General features: G+C 42.5%; 2 protein-coding genes across 6 annotated transcripts in view; both read left to right on the forward strand.

Moving 5' to 3' along the window:
- Positions 1–1,462: 1,462 nt before the first annotated feature.
- LOC121688822 lies at positions 1,463–9,781 on the forward strand. Of its 3 annotated transcripts, none has more exons than XM_042068697.1 (9): positions 1,463–1,615; positions 2,172–2,213; positions 2,417–2,465; positions 2,956–3,033; positions 6,597–7,700; positions 7,795–7,902; positions 8,274–8,538; positions 8,647–8,739; positions 8,866–9,781. In XM_042068697.1, exons 4-5 carry the CDS (start codon positions 3,004–3,006, stop codon positions 7,653–7,655), a joined length of 1,089 nt encoding a protein of 362 aa, XP_041924631.1. In that variant the 5' UTR covers positions 1,463–1,615; positions 2,172–2,213; positions 2,417–2,465; positions 2,956–3,003; the 3' UTR covers positions 7,656–7,700; positions 7,795–7,902; positions 8,274–8,538; positions 8,647–8,739; positions 8,866–9,781. The 3 variants fall into 3 exon arrangements, with proteins under 3 accessions (XP_041924631.1, XP_041924630.1, XP_041924632.1); XM_042068696.1 differs by having other exon boundaries at positions 2,959–3,033; XM_042068698.1 differs by having other exon boundaries at positions 2,959–3,033; positions 6,597–7,505.
- Positions 9,782–11,290: 1,509 nt separating this feature from the next.
- Positions 11,291–22,302, forward strand: part of arhgap29a (Rho GTPase activating protein 29a) — a 46,989-nt gene continuing 35,977 nt past the window's right edge. For 2 of the 3 annotated variants that reach the window (XM_042067885.1, XM_042067886.1), the window contains exons 1-2: positions 11,291–11,443; positions 12,719–13,262. In XM_042067885.1, coding sequence (XP_041923819.1) covers positions 12,932–13,262 — 331 coding nt within the window. In that variant the 5' untranslated portion in view covers positions 11,291–11,443; positions 12,719–12,931. Of the gene's footprint in view, positions 11,444–12,718; positions 13,263–16,774; positions 16,795–22,302 lie in introns of those variants that run through there. The other variant, XM_042067890.1, reaches the window with a different exon arrangement.

The following is a 22,302-nucleotide window of genomic DNA, read 5'->3' on the forward strand; positions in this document are numbered from 1 at the left end:
GCACTTTTACATCCCTCTCCCTATGCTACAGACCTTTTATTTATTTTCTTATTTCATCACACGACAAAACACACACACACACATCTGACTTTCTCCAACTTTTGCACATCTCCATAGAACTTTTTATTTATTATTTTTGATTTCTCCTCCATCTATCTACCCATGTCCTTGATTGCCTAGCCTTTCTGCCCCCCCCCATCCCCAACACACACACACACAAAACACACACACTTACATCATCACTGTCATCACCTCACATACATACAGCACACTGCTTGCTACAGTAAGCCTCCTCTACATACTTGCTGCACACTGCCCCCCCTCCCTACATACACAGCACATTGTCTTCAGGATCTTCTCTAACACACATCCTCTACATACTTACAGCACACTGCCCCCATACACTGTAAAAAAAAAAAAATTAGCTGACATTTACCGTAAAAAATACGGTTTTATACTCTTTTTATACTTTTTAATAATAAGAGAATATACCTGTAAAATACAGTAAAATCAGCTTTTTCAAGAAGACTGCCGTAAAAGCACAGACAAAGTCTGTAATGTTTAAATGAGAAGAATCCACCGTTTTTTAGCACAGTTGTACCATTTTAAAATGGTTTAGACTTTTAATTTAGTTATCAGTGTAAAAATACTGTGAAAAATTTGTTTTGGTGTTTTAACCACTGACTGCTAACTTGCTAATGTTAGATGGTGTAGGCTATAGGCTCAAACAACATTTCAGACATGTTTTACAATAACAGCTTTTTAAATAATGTACAGCATCTATTTCTCATTAGTGGTCAGAAAATCCAAGTATAAAAAAACAAACAAATTAGCCTGGCGGGCCATCCTATATCATTGAAATGTATAGTCTGGAATCAAACCATTCACCTCGCTTAATCCAAGGGGCGGGCAGAGAATTGTCTTTCAAACTGCCTAGGCATGCAATAGGCCAGCGCTACGACCATATCCGTATCCGGTCGGCAAAACGGCAAATACATCCTTCTTCGAAAGGAATGACTTAAGTGCATTGTGTTGTTCAACTTTCAAAGAAAAGCACTAGTCCAACTCCTCCAGAGTTGACGCCAACGCCGATTCAAACAACCGCTCTTCGTTCGCCATAGCCACCTGCCTTGTTGTTCACTGTTGCAGGACTGTCGTTATCCTGTTAAGCCCGCCTTAAGACTCTAACAAAATAGAGCGCTGTGATTGGATGACGTCCACAGCATCAGCCAATAGAAATCCCTATGGTTTGGTACTAGACGTACAGGCTGAGCAAATTAATTTGCCGCCGCTAGGGTGCGTCTAGATTTCTAGGCTACAAACAAATGACTTTTATCTGCAAATACGGCGTCTCGGGCCATCTTATGAACTCGGCTTGATTATGCTAATGAGCTGCCTTTACTCATTAGCATAACTGCAATTTGATTGGCTGGCGCTCTGCAGCAAATGTTGTTGGGGGAGGGGAGTTCGCTTGGTCAGACTCTCTGAAAGACCGTTACTTTTTTCTTCACTCACTCACAGCAACTTTCAACAGAGGAGCTTTTGAAGTATGAGAAACACGTGTGCAGGAATAATGGAATTATCTTTGTGAAAGAGGAGGCACAGCTATCCAGAGGTAAGGTTTAGTTAAAATGTAAGGATATTCGGGTGGTAATAAAACTGTCGACTGCAAATGATTAGCTAACATTAAAAATAAGTCAACAGCTGCTGCTAGCAAGCTAGTGCTAGCCCATGTTAACCATGAATTCTGATATTTCAAAATGGTGTTCACATGCCTTCAATAATGCATGACTATCATAATTTAGATTAAGGAGGAGGACTCTGTTGTGTATTTTACCTATCTTTGTCCTTGTAAGTTTGTAGAACCCAACTAGCTATTGTTTAGCTAACTAGCATAGCACAGCCTTTTTAGCATCGTGTTATTTAAAGGTTTCCAGAAAGGCTGGCTTGTGGTAAATGCAGATTAAACAATCCTGTAAGCATTATGTTTATGTGAAAATAATGTAGTTGTCTATGTTCACCAGTTTATCATTTCACTGTTGCTGTAGTCTAATGTGATTCATGCAATACAGAGAAACATAGGTTGTCAATAGAGATCTGTTTGTATAATACAGCTTTATTCAACAACCTAATGTTTCTTCTTCTGTCCCTCCAATGCCGAATATGAGCAGAATAAGTGCTAACAACGAAAGTACCTTGGATCTAATGGCTATGCAAGTTAACACACCTTTTTATCTATTATACTTGTGGTATTTTTCTTATTAACGTTAAGCTACATGTATTGCATTCATAAATTACTTGTGTAAAATGCTATTATGTTTGTTTTGTCCAAGAGTAATGTCATTCATATTGGTTGGTGCTATCTTTGTTTTATTTTATTGTTATTTTGTTATATTGGTATTTTGTGTAATTTTAGGAGTTTGGAAGTGTTGGACAGTCCACGGAACTTGCAATATCTATGACAGGTGAGCATCAATGTATTACACAAAGTTTTTTAGGGCCTATTCAGAGCGTCAACGTGGCATGTGCATTGCGTGTCTGTTCCATGGCTGCTGCATTGTGTTTTATCTGTGCATTCATACCAGAGATGTCTCAGATGTAGCGCTGCTGTGGGCAGTCTGCCTATTGTAGCATCTCTTCACTGTCTCTTTTGAATGGAAGCGCTTTCTACACATTTGCCTATCGCTTGAAAAATACACGCCAGTCCTATTTCTAGCATACACACGTTTTCAGCGTGGTTCAAGACACACCTGAGACATGCGTGTCACGCAGGCAGTGTACGCTCTAACCTGTTAACATCTGTGCCAAAATGAAAACGGACAGGTAACGCAGCTGACACACAGTCGCCATGCTTGCGGTCTAAATAGGCCCTTACACAATCTGTCTGAGGCCGTTCATTTGTGTGGTTGGAAAATCCTAATTCTGAAGTTTGTGTTTGCATTTTATTGCTTCCAGCAGACATCTTACCACTGCTGTCATATGTGAGGACACCACTGCTGTTGAATGTCAGATATGAGAACATCCTGTTGTCAAGTAAGGTCCAAAAGTTGAAAAGAGGCTAACAGCAGCCTCCACTGTCTACTTTATTGAGCACCCTCTCCTGAACAATATGCTGGCTTTTGCTAGAGTTTGATATTGAATTTTGGTGTATTTTTAGACTCTTGTCTTTTTTTAATAGCACTTCTTATTCCACTCAATTGTAAGGGTTGGGATGTGTTTCTAAGATTGTCTTGAATTTCCCCTGGGGATCAATAAAGTATCTATCTATCTATCTATCTAAATAATGGGACTGATTTGTGCTCTCCTTTTTGAGATACCCTGAGGAGCAAAGTGGCTTCATTGAGTTCATTCAGGTTATCGTCTTCAATTTTGATCAATGATGGGAGAAAGCCATCAAACCCAAGCTACAAATGATCTGGAGTGAAGTTAACAGGTTTTGTAGATTGCCTTAATAATTATAATTTGGCTTGCATTGCCTAAAACTCTTCAAATCACAGAGTTTTATATTGAATGAATGTATTCAGTTATGAGTGTTTGGCACTTAGCTAAATAAACTGTTTAGATATGAGTTCAGTGTGTTAAAACCAAATTAAAAGGTTTAAGGCAATCGGTTTCCTGAAATGAATTGAGTAGCTACAACAAAGTTTTAAGTTGTCAGAACAAGAATGGTTAAAGTAGTTTTAAGCCATCGTTTTTCTCAAATATTTTGAGGAATAATATTTTGTTTTACAATGCACTGTAAATTAATTGGAAACTGTAGAAATGCAATGCCTCATTTGATGTTAGAATAAACTTATAACTTTTGGAACTAACTTATGGTGTATTTTTATATGGTTTGACCATGTAAAATGTCTGAAATAAGAGAAAATATATATAATAAAAAAACATTAAAATGTACAGCAGCAAAAAAAAAAAAAACCTGTAAAAAAACGGTAAAAGGCACGGCAGCAAAAGTTGCCGCCTGGTTACCGTAAAATGATGGTAAAATATCATACAAGGAATTGCCGTAAAATTACGGCTTTCCGCTCTATATTCACTGTAATTTTATGGCCAATTGTAGTAAAATCACACAATTTCATTGTGATTTTACTACAATTTCGCTCAATATATACAATTTGAGAACTTTCTCAAAACACATCCGAATGACATGATTTGGATGTCAACTCAACGTATGTACTCCCAATCATCCGTAAATCGATCTAAAGTGCATTTTACTCCGGATAATTCCTTTAAGGGATTTGAGAAACTTAGAAGATGGTGGTATTTTTGTGCACTGTTTAGGAAAAATCATAAAAGGCACTGTATTTTCTGTCATTGCCGATAACCTTGGTGCCCACTCAGTCGGGGGGTTTATTGAAAGTTTTAGTGGGTCATACATTTGTAGATTTTGTGTTGGAGAGCGGTCCCAGTTTCAGGACTTGGAGGTCAGGGTAGGAGCGTTCCCTAGTAGAACAAAACAGCAACATGAGTTGGACATTGAAGCAGCATTGGACAGTAACACCCATAGTCATGGAGTAAAAAAGCATTGTGCAATTACTCAAAGATTAAATCATTTTCATGTGACTACAGGTTACCCACCCGATATACTCCATGACTTACTTGAAGGTATAGTACCTGTAGAATTGGCATTGTGTCTTGGGGTTTTAATAAAGAAAAAATACTTTTCTTTTGAAGAGCTCAATAGAATTATCAAACAGTTCCCATACAAGTGGAAAGACCGTACAAATTGTCCCCATGGTATACCACCAACCTTTGCCTCCCGTAAAACCATTGGTGGGAACGCAACTGAGAATTGGTGTTTATTGAGGTTGCTTCCACTTATGCTTGGTACCAAAGTACCAGAAGGGGAACAGGCCTGGCAGTTGTTGATGTCACTCAAAGATGTTGTTGCCTTGGTAATGTCACCTACCCACACAGATGAAAGCATTGGTCACCTCGATAGTCTGATTGCTGAGCATAGACATAGATTTAGCAGTGTTTTTCCACAACAAAAATTGATTCCAAAACACCATTTTTTAGAGCATTATCCTCAGCTCATTAAAGCATTTGGTGCACTAGTGGACAATGAGGTTTGAAGCTAAGCATAGCTTCTTTAAAGGGGTGGTTCAGGATTTTGGACATAGGACCTCATTTCCAAGTAAGCAAGTGTGATATTTATCAGTGGAGACCGTTTTCAACACGTTTCATCCAGTCGTTCTAATTGCAGAGTTCGCAGGTGCTAGGCTAGCGCAAGTCAACGGTATGTGCTAGCCTGCCACTAAAAACAGTCTTACCTACTCCAAAGGACACTCGAGGCAAATTCCAGACAATCGATGTAAATGTCTGTGTTGATAGAATAGTGTAAGAAATACAACTACCCTCGCATCGCGTTGCAATAGTTATACTTTGTTCCCTGAAGTTGGTAGTAGTCATTTTGCATCTCAGCGGCGGACTGATATTACCAAGGCTACTACTAGGTATCCCCATTGGAGTGCGCTTTACTGTTTACTTTTTGGCGCAGTACTACTAACTGGAGCAAGTATAATTCCGCCGCTGCTAAGACACTAGTCCCTCAAAATGTAATGCGATCGTTGAAATGCAAGGATAGAATAATGTTAGAAATAAAACTATCAATACAGACATTTACATCGATAGTCTGGCGTTATAATTTATTTGCCTTGGGTGTACTTTGGAGTGGGTAAGACTGTTTTTAGTGGCAGGCTAGCACATACCGTTGACTTGCGCTAGCCTAGCACCTGCGAACTCTGCAATTAGAAGGACTGGATGAAACGTGTTGAAAACGGTCTCCACTGATAAATATCACACTTGCTTACTTGGAAATGAGGTCCTATGTCCAAAATCCTGAACCCTTTAAGAAGATTGTGAGACAGACTAACTGCTTCCGTAACATTTTGAAGTCTGGCAAAAAAACATCAGTCCATGATTGCATACCATCTCCATAGTTCAAATGTCAAAAAACCTGCGGTGTCTGTGTCAAAGATGTCCAGAGTGCCATTAGAGGTTGTAAATGACAACATACGAGAATTTCTATTACAGAAATCTCCTGAAGAGACAGCTGTTAATTTTACAAAACAGGCAGAATTTCGGGGCACCAGTTACGGTGTTGGCATGATCCTGGTATATGGCCACACTGGTGGATTGCCCGACTTTGCTGAAATACTGCAAATCATCATTGTTCGTGACAGCTTAGTGTTTGTGGTGAAATTGCAAATTGCGTGGTACCTTGAGCGTTTCAGATGTTTCAAGTTAGAGTCCACAAGCATAGTCAAAGTCATTGAGCACTCACAACTCACTGACACATACCCATTGGCAACTTATTCATTGCAAGGCGATCGAATGATTTCTCTGAAACACCACATCTGCCTGTAAAACTAGGTAAAGTATAATTTTAAATGGTGTGAATCCATCTTGTTTGCATTACAACTTCATTGGACTTATTTGTGTATTTATTCCAGGTTTTGTATGGTTTTAAAAATGTCCCGAAAGGTTGGGATCCCTTGGTCTAGTACATGCATTAAATATATGATATTGTGGTTAAATGGAATATCTGCTCTTGTCTTATTGAACCATATCTTTTGTTCTGTTTTTTCTTGTAGTTCTGCTTGCCCAAGATTATGATGTCTGCCCCAACTCAACTACGTGTGATTATTGAAGAGACTCAAGTTCACAAGTTGACCCTACCAAATGGAGTCCCTAGCACTTTAGATGAACTTTTAGAAGTTGCACAGGGTCATTTTCAACTCCAAGGGAGCTTTACTGTTATGTACATGGACAAAGACTTTGATAACCAATTCTTCACTCTAACATCAACAGATGTGGTTAAGGACAAAGACACAATCAAACTAGTTAGAATGGACGAGTCTGTGATTCTGACATTGACTCCCATCAACGAGTCAGTTGCTTCCTCTCCTCCAGTGTCACTGGATGTGTCTTTGCAGGATGACAATTCTGGAATTAGCTCAGCTGACATCATCATTTTACCACAGTCCCCAGAATGCCGATCAGAACCATGGCCAACTAATTTTCAGATACCCACCTTTTCATACGATGTTGAAATGCTCCTTAATGCAGGAAATAAGGCTTATGAAAGTGATGGTTCATTCCTTCAGAATCCAACCATGAACTCAAGCATACTTGAGAAACTTGCTGACACTGTGTTCTACTACACTGCTTATCCCACTGGCCGTCAAAGACTGGCAGTTGTAGAAGCTCTGTTAAAAAAGCATCCATGCCTAAGGGAGCCTGATACCTCATTTTCAGGCATGTATGGGTGGCAGCAGCGTCTTACATACAAGATGGCTAATTACCGTAGCAAACTGAAAAGGCTTGAAGTACCTTGTCCTGAGCTTGATGTCAACTCATTGAGAAGGAAACTCCCGGGTGAGCGAAATCCTGCAAAAAATTGCAAGAGACCGAAGAAGGCAGAGGTGAACTACCTTCCTCCACATCCAAGTGGAGAAACAAGCGACAGTCTGGAGATGGAAAGACAGGAACTTCTTAATGAGGTAAAGAAGAGTAACAACACCAAGGTGATTCAAGAGAAAATGGCCAAAACATTCTCGATTCGAAGGCTTAAGATTGTGAGTGAAAGTCCAGCTGCTGATGACTTCAGAGAGAGATGGCCTGCTTTGTTGACCTGTTCCATTGGGCACTAACAATGTTTCTATAATAAATATAATTCCACCATGAATATCTATAAGGTTTAAATTCTCTCCTTATAATTTGAATTTTCATTTAGCACCAGATTATTCATCTCCTTACCTGATATTGTATTTGTGATTTATGTCAATGCAGATCAAGGAGGAATTCAGGAGAATAACCACAATGTCCCTGGAGCAGAGCTAAGGCCAAGGGAGGTGTTTCGGGACCACGCTGAGACTGTTCTTGTACAGACTAAGTCAGGTGTGCTTGCTCACTTTTTCAAGATAGACCTTCAGCTTTTCTGACTCTCTTTCTCACACACACACACACACACACATATTCGTAAGCATATACAGCATGCACCAGTGCTTTGTGCACTGGTGCACGGTCATGTTGGAACATGAAGGGGCCATTCCCAAACTGTTTCCAAAGTTGGGAGTATGGAATTGTCCAAAATCTCTTGGTTAATGTTGAAGCATTCAGAGTTCCTTTCACTGGAACTAAGGGGGCCAAGCCCAGCTCGGGATGGCCACTTCATGTTCCAACATGACTGTGCACCAGTGCACAAAGCAAGGTCCATAAAGACATGGATGACAGAGTTTGGTGTGGATGAACTTGACTGGCCTGCACAGAGTCCTGACCTCAACCCAGGAGAACACCTTTGGGAGGAATTAGAGCGCAGACTGAGAGACTGTCTCCTCATCCAACATCAGTGTGTGACCTCACAAATGCGCTTCTGGAAGAATGGTCAAAAAATCCCATAAACACACTCCTAAACCTTGTGGAGCCTTTCCAGAAGAGTTGAAGCTGTTATAGCTGCAAAGAGTGGACTGACGTCATATTAAACCCTATGGATTAAGAATGGGATGTCACTTAAGTTCATGCGCATCAAGGCAGGTGACCCAATGCTTTTGGCAATTTAGTGTATGCTCTTGTGTTTTCCTGAGACAGTTCATTGTTTATGAATAAGGCTTCAATATTGACACTATATTAAACTGTTAACAGAACCAAAGCATTGAGGAGAAACGTGACACTGTTATCCGCAGCCTCATTGTGTACCTGGGTGAGAAAGTGGAGGACCTTTTTGAAGATTGCCAGGTAAAGTATGATTACAGCTCACAATCAACTTAATGATTTACTTTCTGGAAATGACGTCATTATGAATGAGGAAATTCTGATTTGTCACTCAATAGAATTGTCTTTTTTCTTGTAAATTGTATGCAGGAGGACTGCCGCAGTGATGCCAGGCAACATGTCCTCAAAATCCTGGTGGTTCATGGTGCAGAGGATCCAGCTGATGTGGCCATCGTTGTTGAAGGAAAGGAGATGATCGAAGGATGTGGATGCACCGCAAAAGCGTGCGCATTGCTTATGGGACTCATTTATGCCCTCAACCTTGCATATCCGCCAGCACTTCGATACACTTTAAGTTTTCCAAAAACTTTTCTTGGATTTGGATGGCATTAAGCTGTCCCCAAAAATACAAGCTTTAAAGTTGAAATTGCTGGCTTAAATGCTTTCACCAGATCACCATCTCAACCAGTTGTTGGAAGTTTTTGTCAAATGCTTTTGACTTCCCGTTAAGTTGTGTTATGTTGTATGTTGTGTGTTTGTCTTTGAGAGCAAGTTGACACAACCACATCTTTGCAATATTTGCCGACAAATTGAGTGTTTTATCTTTGATATGTTGTAATACTTGGAGACAAAAACATTGGGTAGGAGTGGCATTGATTGTTAATTTTACTAATGGTAAAACATACTGTCCTTTTAGGATTCTGGTTGTGTTAGCTCTGTTGCTGTAAAACTTCACCTCTTGTTGTTGTTTTTTTTCCTTGTGATATTCTCATTTATATTTTATGCCTTAAACATGGGTTAAACATTTTGACAGGCAGTATGTATGGTCACCAGTGATATTTTAGTTATTAAAAAAAAATGGTGAAGAAAAGCAGTCATTTGAATGAGCATTCAACAGTGTTTTATTTTTTCAATACAGCAAACACATCAGTGGGTACATGCCGTGTTGAGTTTCAGTGATGACTGCCCACAACATTTTTTGTTGCTCCCCGCCCCAACGTTAAGTTCATATAATGTGTGAACATTGTGAGCATGGCTGTTCTGACAAAATAAACAGTTAATTGCATTACATTTTAATTGTGTGGTATGTGGTAAAAGCATATTAACTGCATAAGGTTAAGATTTATCAAAAGAAAATAAGTAACATTGCAGAATTATAGTGTAGAGTAAAACAACTTAATACAACTAGGTAATTAAAATTTTCAAACAGAAAAAATATAGTAAAATCTACTTATTCACTTCATAACAGTAAATATTACAGACATGTAAGATTTACTTAATATTTTGATAACTGATATTCCTGTATGAAAATAATTAAATAACATTTACATAATATCATCACAATTTTTAAGGTTAGTAGTAAGTACATTGTACTTGATACTGGTAAGTAAGTTATACTTGATATTACAGCATTAAAATTTACTTAGAAAGTTTGAGTGCAAATACTTACAAGGATTTTATTAAGTAAATTCTACAAGTCATTTCTTTCAGTAGACTGCGAGACCATTTAAAGGCCTTTGCAGGTGTTTTGAGTTAATTAGCTGATTAGAGTGTGGCACCAGGTGTCTTCAAAATTGAACCTTTTTTACAAATCGCGTTGAATATTCTAATTTTCTGAGATACTGAATTTGGGATTTTCATTAGTTGTCAGTTATAATCATCAAAATTAAAAGAAATAAACACCTGAAATATATCAGTCTGTGTGGAATGAATGTATACATTATACAAGTTTCACTTTTTGAATGGAATTACTGAGATAAATCAACTTTTTTGTGATATTCTAATTATATGACCAGCACCTGTATACTTCTAGTCTTTGCTTAGTCTTTTATGTATTGGAAGTAGGTCTACAAAGGGAAATAGTAGAAGGCTTCACCTTTTTAGTTTTTTTAGAATGTGGGACATAACTTTACTTTAACAACTAACTACTGTAAAATAAATATTGGACGTATTTGGACTTTCAACAAACTTCCATTTAGGGCATTCACTGAAATATAGGGGGTGCTGTTTCATGACGGTATTTAGCCTATACATGCTTGCATACTTTGCCCACTAGATGGAACAGATGTCTTTAGAAATGGGGTAGGCCTAGGTAGTCTTAAGTCGCTGAATCAGTGTTCTTCAATGTAGTGATTTCATCTTGAAGAAGTCAAGAGATTTGTCAAGAGACTTGTCACGAGACCGGAACCTATAATTTTATGTATTTTCTGTAATTTCATTAGGCTATTAGGCTACCTTTCTCAGGTGTCTATCAGCATGCAATTTAATAATGATGTTGCAGTTTTTGTGCTCTTTGAGTGTCTATTAAACCAAACGCTAGGACCACTTGATGTTTAACACTGTCTCGCTAGTTGTATCGTTGCGTGATTTTTATTTTCTTTATCGAAAGATTACAGAATGACAGGTATTTCTAGATATTCTATCATAAACACGACATGTCAACAGACAGAACACCTGTTGTTAGGGGGAGGAGACCGCGAGCCCACCCTCTTAATCCACGCCGAGCCAACCAAAAATTCTACATTTTGTCACGTGACCTGAAGGGGTATTTGTAGATAGAGATTGCACCGCGCTTCCATAATTTCGACACGGAGCAAATAGCGGTGACAAACGGACGCACAAATGCGAAAGAGCGGCACTGGAATAGTTTGCAAAATTGGATAAACATCATTGAGAAGAATTGAAAGCAGAACTTTACAGTTTACGATGACTCTGGATAACATATTGGGTGAGTATTTGGCTGACACTTTAAAATGATACATTTCCTTTGGAACGAATCGGTGTGACTCCAAATGTTAATAGACGAATGTAATAAGTTAACGGTTTTTTTTGGCTCGTGCTCGCTGACGTGAACATTTACATCGGTCCAGAACTTTATTTGCTTCTATTTTGCGCGATGTGCATAAACTACAGCGTTTTCGAGCACATCCACTAGTTTGTTGTGGTGGAGAGAGATACTACATAACTAAAATAACTTCTCGCTATCGCTCCTCGCACTGCTAAGCAAAACAGGAGGGAGCTTGTCAATGTGGTGTGGTGGTGGTCACGCATAATATTTCCGACTCTTGAATGCAAATTCAACCTGTCTGGAACCTGGCAACCTGATTGGAAACAAATGGAAAAGAGTTTAAGGTTTTTTATCTACTGAACATCTTCATGGAACTGATCTGATGTCTTGTAATTTGCTGGTTAGTATACACATCTCTAATTTCATATACAAAATTCTTCCCTGGGAGCATTAAACTATTATGCATTATGTTAGGCTACTATAGTAAATATCAATCGAGTTAACGTAGTGTCGTTATACCTTTTAATTGAGAGTTCATGTCGCAGTGTACTGTGTGTGTGTGTGTGTGTGTGTGGTGCAATGCATAGATGCTGGGAGTGTTGTAGGAGTAGGGAGGGAAAATGTGTGTGTGTGTGTGTGAGAGAGAGAGTGGGAGGTGGTGCAGCAGATTCTAGGTTGTGATGGTGAGATGATGGGGTTTGTATTCTTCTGCTATTTCTCTCTTGCTGTCCTCTCTCCCCTCCACCATGACCTCCACCAAGAGCAGCTTTGCAACGCATTCACAATATGACCCATCACCAGACAGGGGCCTCTGAATGGCCTGGCTGCCTGGCTTGTTACCGAGCGCTCACTTTCCCAGAATAGAGAGGTTTCATGTCTACCAGGCTACACTGAGGCTTTGTGTTACATCAGCCTACTCTGTCATTTGTGTAGAGTGCAAGGCCTAACAAAGCCAAAGGAAAGTCAAAATTCAGTCTGGTTTATAGGAACATCTGTGTGCGTGGTTACATCTGGCGCCATGGCTACCATTCAATGCTTGCGTGTGTGGCAGGGAGATCATAGTGGCATATGGGGTACATGTGTTCCCATGGAGGCTGCTGGAGGTTTTGACATCAGCTCGGCTTGGTGTGGGGTAACATCTGAGGCGTTGTTGTCAAAGGGACTTTTAACAGGATGTGTGTGTGTGTGTGTGTGTTTGTATGTATGTGTGTACAGGACCTTCTTCTGTTTTGTGAGACACCCTGGGCGATTTGCGAGCGAAGAGCAAATCGGGGTCGGAGGAGGAGAGCAAGACAGAAAGTGTCCGAGACGGCGCAGAGGAGATATAAGAGGCGGTGAGCGAGTGAGTGAGTGAGAGGAGAGGAGCTGTCCTCCTCTTCTCCTCACTCCCCCACCTCCCCCTCACTGGACACACTGGCTGCGGCTGGGATGTTGCGACAGAGCAGCGCTGGCGGGAACAAGCGCTCCCTTGGCATCGCTCGCCTCTCCAACTCGCACTTCTTCCCCCTGTCCTCGGGCACCATCAACACCGCCACCACCACCACCACCACCACCACCTCCTCCTCCTCCTCCTCCTTGGGCACCGGCGGGGGCACCTGGGGCCGGCCGGCCAAAAGCAGCTCGCAGAGCTCCGTCAGCTCGGGCTCGGACAGCACAGACGCGGCACCGGCCGACTCCGACTACATTATGCAGCTGGTCAACGACGTGAGGCACTTTGCAGACGTGCTTCTCCAACTCAAGGAGGCGTTCAACTCCAAAGGTAAGTAGCTTGCCCCTGGAGATGACAGGAAAGTGATTTTAAACCGTATTGGAGGTGCACCCACATATCCCGGACAATAGTAAGTGTCCTGAAAAAGATGGAATCTTCCTAAGTGTTTTTGGCCAGGGCTGACACTTTTAAAACAAAAGCTTCCTAAAAGCGGGCTAGCTGTCTTTCAAAAACATTTGTTTTATCAGCCAGCCATGCTGGATTGTCCTTGGCTGTGCGGTCACTCACCTCTCTTTATCTATCTGCCCGGTGAGTGGGATGGCCAGTGCTCCTGTTTCTCTCTCTTTTTTTTTCCTCAACAATATTTGTTTTTGAGTTTCATGTTCTGCGTCCATTATTCCGTTATCGTCTCAATTTATTAGCTCCAAATGGAAGTCCGAATGCTCTCTTTGAGGGTAGCAGGGTTTGAATGAAGAGCGTGTGACTCTCACTAAGTTAAGTACTCTGATGCAGCCACCGTGCCTGAACTGCACACTCCCAAACTCAGTCTAACTTGATTAAAGAGCCAGAAAGTCACAGAAGAAACTTAATAAACATTTTATTGTACAGCTATTACAGCTCTTTGCGTGTTGTAAAATGTCCGCCTAAGTTGGGTGCCCTGGGGACCCACCCTGCGGAGGTATTCTGCCTGTGGTTGTGGATGAGGGAGGCCGAGTGCCTTGCGTTCCCTCCTCCGGAGTCTTATTTTGGAGGAGTTGGGGGAAGGGGAGGTGCTGCGAGAGAGATTTGGGGCACAGGGGTATGAGAGAAGGAAAAACAACAACCTCTCTCTCACCCTCCCTCTCCCTCCCTCTCCCTCTCTCCCTCCCTCTCCCTCTCTCTCTCCCTCTCCCTCTCCCTCTCTCTCTCTCTCTCTTTCTCTCCTTCTTTCCCACTCTCCACTTCTTCACTTCCATCATTGCCTCTGTGTCAGAGCTCTTTTGAGCCTTTATTAAACTTTTCAGATTTTTTTTGTGTGTGTGTTGCTAAAGAGGCCATTTGTCTTTGAGGCAAAATCAAAAGATTTTTTAAAAGAATATTGTCTGGGAGAGAATCGCCTCTGACTAATGCAACCCCTCAAATTCTCAGCTCAGGAGAGGCGCAGTTTTGTGGGGCCCTACTTCACCGCGGTCCCACAAAATAATACTACACTTGCTGGTAATTAAATGGCCTTTCCCACTCTTTGCACCCCCAACACGGTCCCCCACCCCCTGGTAATCTCAACCCAAGCATTTCTAAAGCATTGAGAAACGTTTTTTTTTTTTTAAGAATGGAGGGAAAGTGCAGATCAATGGGGCGGCTGCTGTTGCGTGTGTGATTATTGCATTCCTGCTCTGGTCCCGTTTGGATCGTCTTGGCTCGGGCCCACTGTAGGCTAATCCTCGACCGGCCAGCATGAGAGTGTCCTGAGAGGGGGCCGGAGCCTCTCCAGCCTCTCCTCCTCACCCACCCTCTCACCCCCCCCCACACACACACCCTTCCGTGTCTCTCCTGTGCAAGCCGTGCCATGCAGGCCTACGTTCTGAGGAATCTCAGCTTTTGTTGAGGGTCAGTCAGGGTGCTTGACCTTAGCCAGCCATGGCTGCAGTTTGGAGAGCTTATTCTGAGTGACTGGTTTTCTTGTTTTTGGGGGGGTGGGGGGTGTTGCTGTTACATCCTCAGGCAGGTCCTTAAGCAGTCACACCCACACCAACCCTGTGGGTCAGAGCAAACAGATTCCTAGTGAGTTCATTGTCGTTATTTATTGTGCCCAAGCTGTCCATAAGACAATACTGTCTAGGGAGTCTGGGGTTTTGCCATGCTCATGCAAGCAGGTTTGTAATAGCTCTGCATTGTTGTCATACCTCAGAATTGTGGCTAGCCCTCGCTCTTAAAACACACTGGAGGTTTGATCAATTGTGCCAAGACACTCCGGCGCAAAAAAAACCCTTTCTCTAGTAGATGCACTCCGCTGCTCCCAAAAGGAGGCCAGGTTCCTGGGTCTTGCGCTGTGAATGCAAGTGCCAAATGTCAAACTTGAATGTTTAGTTTTCAGCATAACCACGTTACACACAGAATATGAATGCGGCCTGCCTTGAATAGTGGTGGTGAATCAGTCGACAGTCAATTATGTAAACAAACACCGTGAAACTGTAACCTGTGATGGGATTGAGCGATAATGCTCGTAATGGAGTGAATTTAGTCTAAATGCCGGAAAGGGCAATTTTGAGGAGAGTAAGCTAATTGGCCTGAGAGAAATTGAATAGGTAGATTTTGTGGACACGGAAAGAAAGGGAGCGGCAGACAAGGCCATGCAAACAGCGAGACAGACAGAGTTAGGGAGGTCTAGCCCTATCAGCAAGATAAACAAATTCATTGTTTGCATTTGAGATCATTTTAGTGTTGTAGCTGATGCATCCTGTATTTTATTCAACTGTCTCGACTCTTTTTTCAATGTAGGATATCCTATCTGCCAGAATTGTTGCGATACTCAATTTTTGTCTTTTTGGGTCTCGAGGTCAGCCCCCCGAAAAGATGCCCGGCACATGCTGCATTGAGGAAATGAACTAGTGTCCGTGCGAGTGATCATATCTGGATGACATGGGGCACGGGTCAGTGCACATCTTCAAAGTGCCATTGGTGGCAGTTAACTGGGTGGAGCTCAAACGGTGCAGAAAAGAAAAGGCTGTTGTGAATCACTGGCTATGGTGTGATTGAGAGTGATTTAAATCCCTTCCAATTTATGACTTTATTGTCTCAGCGATGCGTCCCAGAGGGCGAGCACCCCCCCCCCGTTTCATTTGACCCCCCCGGGCCATTCAGGCAAAATAAGGCAAACGACTGGTTTGTTCTTTTCCACGCACTTCTTTCTGGCAAGCGGTCATTTTTTTTGGGGGGGGTGTGTGTGTCTGGTTGAGTTTATCTGTGTGCGTGTGTAGGGGGTGATGTTCTTGTCTCCCGAAAACAGTCAGTATTTTCATGCTCGATGATGTGAGGCCTTCAGCCTTTGTCTCAAGTATCTGCTGTGGATGGGGCCTTGTTGTCGAGAGAGCCTGGCCGCCTTTGGCTAGAGGAAGACTTTCCCATGTAAGAATAGCTGGACCCTCATGGATTGCTCCCTGGGGGAAAGGTTGAGACCAGCTCCAATAGGAATTCATTATTTTTTTTAAACATGTTTTATTTTTTTTCTTGTCTCCGTTTCTATAAACGCCACCTTAAATGGTGATTGTGTTTTGGTGGCTGCTCTGGTTTGGTCTCAGAAGCATCACTCTGTCGCCTTTTTTGAGATCTTTCTTTTTTCTTATTTTTTTAAACATTTCGGGGTGGCCAAACGCTACCTCACACCCCAGGCTTGTTACTGTGGTGGACTGATTATTGTGGATTACCGCAGGTTCCACAATGATGTCTTCACAATGTGGGGGGATTTCTGAATTTCCCAAGGAGGTCGTGACCTTGTTCAAGGCCTGCTTGTTAGAGGCATGTCCGTAATTGGATTGGATTATTCTTGGTCTCACCCAGCTTGGGGTCGCGACAGGCCGTTTTGAGGTCTGCAGCAACCTATCAGGTCAGTGTTGCATTTGTGACATTTGAATTGTAGATAGAATCTTAAGTATGTTACTTCTACTTATTAGTCTTTCCCTTCTCTGTTATAAATTTCCCTCACAGGTCCTGTGAGATCAAAAGAGTATATACAGTATATATATATATATAATATATGTCTCATACTATCAATTGGGCTCCTGTTTCAGAGATTGTGATGTTTTGTGGGTTTGTTCAACTGGCTTCCCAATGGTAATGCAGTTGTAAAACGCTAGCTTGTCTGTCCGTGGGCTTGGGGGGAGCTGTCCAGCTGCCAGACTCTAAGCATGTGTAAATGTCACGTAAATGTCTGCTGTCTGAAAGCAGAGTGTGCTAAACAAAATGGCTCCACTGTTCCTGCTCATAACCTCTTTTACCCCCCTGGACACAAAAAGGAATAAAACCGGTAGCTCATCGTTCCTCTTAGGTAGGCTACATTTCAAATGATCAAATGATACATTCAGACTTTTGCCCCTGAACTTAGAGACAGTCAGTAGAAAGGAGGACAACTCAGAGTTTTTCCTGAGCCAGGGTCCTCAGGAGTTATTGGGTCTGTGCTCATCTGGAATGGTGTGCGTGCAATGCCAGTTGCCTGCTCACTGAAGCAGCATGATGGCTGGCAAGTGTCAGCCACTTTGGAATGAAAAACAACAGGTAGGCTCCGCAGAACAATTCAGCCATGGCAGAGGAGAAGCCTTCTCTCTCCGCGGGAGGTACAGCCTTCCTCCTGCTTGAAACCTCAAATCTTGACCCAGACTCCCAGTCATCGAATCATCTCTGGATGACCACAACCTGTTCACAACCCATGGGGCATACTTTTCCTTTGACGTTATGGGAGGAATGCACTGTTTGTTTTTTTTCTCTTCGTCTTTGGAAGGATGGCCAGGCTGTGATGAGAAACAGTTCACTTTGGCACAGCATGTTGTTGATGTGAGAACGTGAAGGAGGAAATGTTGGGAGCTGCTAATGTACAGGTATGCTTGTCGTTAATGTGCTTTTATCTAGGACGTTTTGTGTTCAGATGTTTACAATTTGTTTTAAAATGCAAGTGGGTTCAAATAGGATGTGTGAATTCGACATCCAACAGTTCAGATCAACAACAATGAATTTGTAAGTGATGATTCTTCATCCAGGGAGCTCTTGCCTTTCTGCACCCATAAACTGCCACTTAGCATGATCTCTATCTGTAAAGATTAGGCTGTAATTGTAACATTTATTATTACGCATCTACTGATCAAGGTCTAAAATATTTAATTCAGTTAGCACAGCAGTGCTGGTTCATGTGTTGCGTAACCATCTGTTATCTATACACTGTGCTGTGAGAACCTAGAGCTCTTTCCTCATCCCCCCATAAATGCACAAATAGGCTGACACCAGACATAATTTCACTGCATTGGCCAAAAGGGACAAAATTGTATCAGTTATTCAGCTATTTATTTTTTGTCCTCCTCCTGTTGTCCCGCTGCGCGCACTGTAGAACCTTGAGGCGAGCGCTTGGCCGAGTGCATATTTAACCTCTGTATCAATATTGACCCTCGCTGCAGTGGCCATTACCAGCGGCACAGCTAATCATTTTGATAGGGGTGGGAAAAAAGCTCCTCTGCGCTCCGCACTGCGAGCCTCTCTTTATCCCGCCTCCCCTCCCCCTCCCGCATACTCGGCATTCCTGCAGAACAAATGCTCACTTGTTGCTTTAGTGCCTTAGATCAACAGTTGCTAGATGCTGGACACTTTGTTTAAAAAACGATGGGGAAAATGCAGAGGAAAAGTACATCTGGTCACAGATGGAAGGAAGGGAATGAGATGAAAGGACGGATCATATATTCGCATGTGTTTGGGAAACGCAAATGGCGGGTCGCAGAGTTAGTGTCGTTGTTTAGATTTTGCAGTTCACACGCGGATTGGGTGCAATTGGAGGGCGTCAATGAGAGTTCCTCTCCTGTGTTGCTTCCCATAAGTGTTTTTCTTTACGACTTTTGTCCATTGCAATGACTAGTTTTTAGTATCATGATATTTGTTGGAATGGTGGTGGAAGTTGGGACACCTGCCACTCTCACTTGCCAGCTCTTTACTCTTTCTTGTTTGAGAGGGTTAGTTGTTAATTAAGTGAACATGTGACCGCGCACATCCCTTTTCACTGTTTCGGATGGGTGCTGGATCAGAGGACAGAGTTTCCAAAGTAAAAGAGAGTGATCCGCACACCATATAGCTCCCATGGAAAGTTTTTTATTATGCGTGCAACGTTTCGAGCCCCTGGCTCTTCCTCAGGCAACCAACAAGTGTTTCATAATGTACCATCAATATATCTCCATTTGTCCTTACTCACACGTGAATCAAATTAGATAATCAATTCCATAGTTACTACATTCAATCAAAGTTAGATTAGGTTAGTTGAACTCCACATTTCTGATGCTGTCATTTTACTCAGAGGCTGTGTGTTGAACTGAAATTAATTTTCCTCCCTCCCCCAGAAGCCGAGCAGTGTGGCCCTATTTTAAGCCCTAATTGAAAAACCACAGGAATGGGGGTGTGAGGGGTAAGGAGGTGGGGACAGTTGATGTAATGATCAAAGACCAGCTCCCCTCTCTTACTTCACTCCAGAGCTTTGGGGTATTGTTAAAGAGATCGGAGCTCAATTCTGTATCGTATTTGACCTTCATTTTAAAAGAGTGTGGGGAAAGTAAATTAATCCCCGGCCCGGGGCAAAATTGATGGGAATGCCTCCGGAGAGGCTGGGCAATTGTGGCTCTGAAGGGTTTTCTTGGAGGGCCACTGCTGCAGGCTGCTACATCAGTGTGCGCTCAGACGGACTTTGAGGGATGGATTAGGACCCTTCACCTGCCCAGCAAGTGGGGTTCAAGGAGGGCGGGGGGGGGGCTCTGATCGGCTAAAAAATTTATTTTCTTTGGCCCCCATTGTGTAGTGCTTTGGGGAGGCTAAGTGGAAGGTGGGTTCACACTATACCCCCCATGAAACCTTGACCGAGAGCTTTGAGGTGGGGGCATATAGTGCTGTACCAATGAGCCCCATATCAGACTGTGGAACTTCCCTGTGTGGGGTTTTTACTCTCTTTCTCTTTTATTTTGCTACTTTTGCAACAATATCACAGTGAGATGGTTTTTAATTACCAGGTGTTGGCACACATTGGCATGAGTCAAGCCACCATGGTGTTGATGGGGAACAGACATCAGAGTGGAAACAAAGACATCTTGTGTCAACACTTTCCATTTTAATAGCGGTAACCTCAGTACATGTGAATCACTCTGCTAGTTAAGAAGTATAGCAGAGAGTGAGTCATTTGTCACTGCGAGACTTAACACACAGAGCCGATAAGGTGAAACCAGGCAGGTCGTTCTCACAGAGTTTATGTCAGTGTTCATTTAATATTTAACTGATCCGGTGTTGAGTATTGTTCACCAGGTGTTGCGAAATGCACAGTGAGGCAGGCTTATGCATCTTACGTCATGGGCTAATGTGTGGCAGGGTGCCAAGAATGTTTTTGGGAAGCGCTATTTTCTGCCTTCCCATGTGATTCTTCTGAGTGAAGAGACACAGTGGCCATTCTCTGCTGTCGTAGCTCAGAGACTTAAACAAATAGCCCCTTGACTGCAGCAGACCACGTTGAGTTGAAGTCCATCCAGTCTATTTTAGCAAGCAGGACTTATACAACATGAGAGAGCAAGTGTGTGGGAGAATAAGACAGACAGATAGAGAAGGACAGAACAGGAGAAAAAAAGTCCTCCTCTACCATCACAGAAGCCCTCCCTCAGTCATTCTTGTGAGATACCAAAGCTTTGTGGGAAACTAAGTTTGCCGCTGGTCCTTTGAGAGAACCTAAATGCTGTTTTCGTGATTTGTGGTTGAAATCACCCGTAGTCAAATGGCGACCCTAAAATTACCCCCCCCCCATTCCCCCTGTCCTTTTTTCTTCTGTGCTATACAGATCTGAACTGGCTGTAATGTAACTCTGTTTATCCGGCTCACTCTTTAGAATTCACATCCACTGTAAGGAACCAATTCTTTGAAAAAAAAAAAGAAGAAAGGGGAAAAAGAAAACAGCCACCTTTTATGGGCCACTTGAAGCAGTTCTGTATTTTAAGTCACTGTAAATTAGCCTAGCCGCCTAGACTCGCCCTTTGGTTCACTCTCAGCCTTTGAAGATCTGGTTGCACCCTTGCAAGCTTGACTTTTGCCTGGAGGCAGGAGAGACAAGTGCTCGACATGTGAACGTTTCGTTGGGTCACATCTTGTAAAGTTCTCGGTCAGATTTTATGAGCTAGCAGCCTGCTGAGGTAGGGGGTGGATTTAAAACATTAGACTAATTGTCTTTGTAGTCAGAGCTAGCCTTAACTGGGCTATCATTGTAGTCCATGTAGGAGGTGGTGCCGTAGATTACTGCCCCAATAGGAAGTCTCACAGCCAAGCAAGATGACAAATAACTTTGGTATTTATCTCCTGAAACAAAATTGAAGAAATAAAATGATGAAAATAGCGAGGGTGAGCTGAAATGGTGACAGTGGTGAGGAAACGAGAGAGGGTTAGCACGTGTAACCTGCGGGTGGCCACTTTCTGGTAGGCATGGTGCTGATTTGTTGACTTTAATGGCTCTACCGCACTCAGTGCAAAGATTTGTAGTTTTTTTTTCTTCTCTCAGTGCACGGGACGTGAAGGAGGTTCCATATCTCTCTCTCATTCTTTCTTTCTTGCTCTCTCCCTCTCTCTCCCTCTCTCTCTCTCCCTCTCTCTCTCTCTCTCCCTCTCTCTCTCTCTCTCCCTCGCTCCCTCTCTCTCTCTCCCTCTCTCTCTCTCTCTCTCTCTGCTTTTCCCTTTTCAGCCAGATTTACGGTTATGGGCTTCGCACTGGCTGGGGAATTTGTTCTGGGATGGGGTACCCGCAGATATTGAGGTTTCTCCTCCTCTCCAAATGGTTAGGTTCTGTATTGTGAGTGCCTTGCTCCTGGGACAGTGTGACATCATTGCTCTAGTTTGGGGAACCCCCCTGGTGATTTGTTGGCTCCCTCTTCCGCGAGGGACTTGTTTTCCTCCTCAGTATCGTAAAATGCTAAGCCTCTCACCTCATGGTTCTGAAGGCTGGATAACATGCTCTTTTTTGGTCAATGCTTTGGCAAATTCTGGCTAAGGGGACTTCCGGATGAGCCTGGGTGGGCTTTTTTTTCAGGGTGGCCCACCATATATAGGTCACTTGAAATAAGCTGCTACATTTAGGTCATTCGAATGAATGCAGACCATTTACAGAATGTTCTATCAAGCCAGGTGCAGAGGGGGTCTGACTGATTGACACATTGCACTCTACACTGCCACCCTTTCTGTCTTTAGGAACACATTAGTCTCTGGTGAAAAAAGTCAACATTTACTAATCTTAAACTAACATTATTGCAGTTTCTTAGAGGAGCTCAGTTGCGAATACAATGGTACAATGCTATGTGTCAATATACTAAAAACGAGAGTTCTGTGAAGCACACCTTTGAGAAAA

This window comes from Alosa sapidissima, chromosome 17 (genome assembly GCF_018492685.1).
Source record: "Alosa sapidissima isolate fAloSap1 chromosome 17, fAloSap1.pri, whole genome shotgun sequence".
NCBI lineage: Eukaryota > Metazoa > Chordata > Actinopteri > Clupeiformes > Clupeidae > Alosa > Alosa sapidissima.

Bases quoted from the DNA above. Each gene is read 5' to 3' on its own strand.
- LOC121688822 (XM_042068697.1), top strand. From the start codon at position 3,004: ATGTCAGATATGAGAACATCCTGTTGTCAA. The intron at 3,034-6,596 runs GTAAGGTCCAAA...TTTTTCTTGTAG, and splicing joins TGAGAACATCCTGTTGTCAA to TTCTGCTTGCCCAAGATTAT.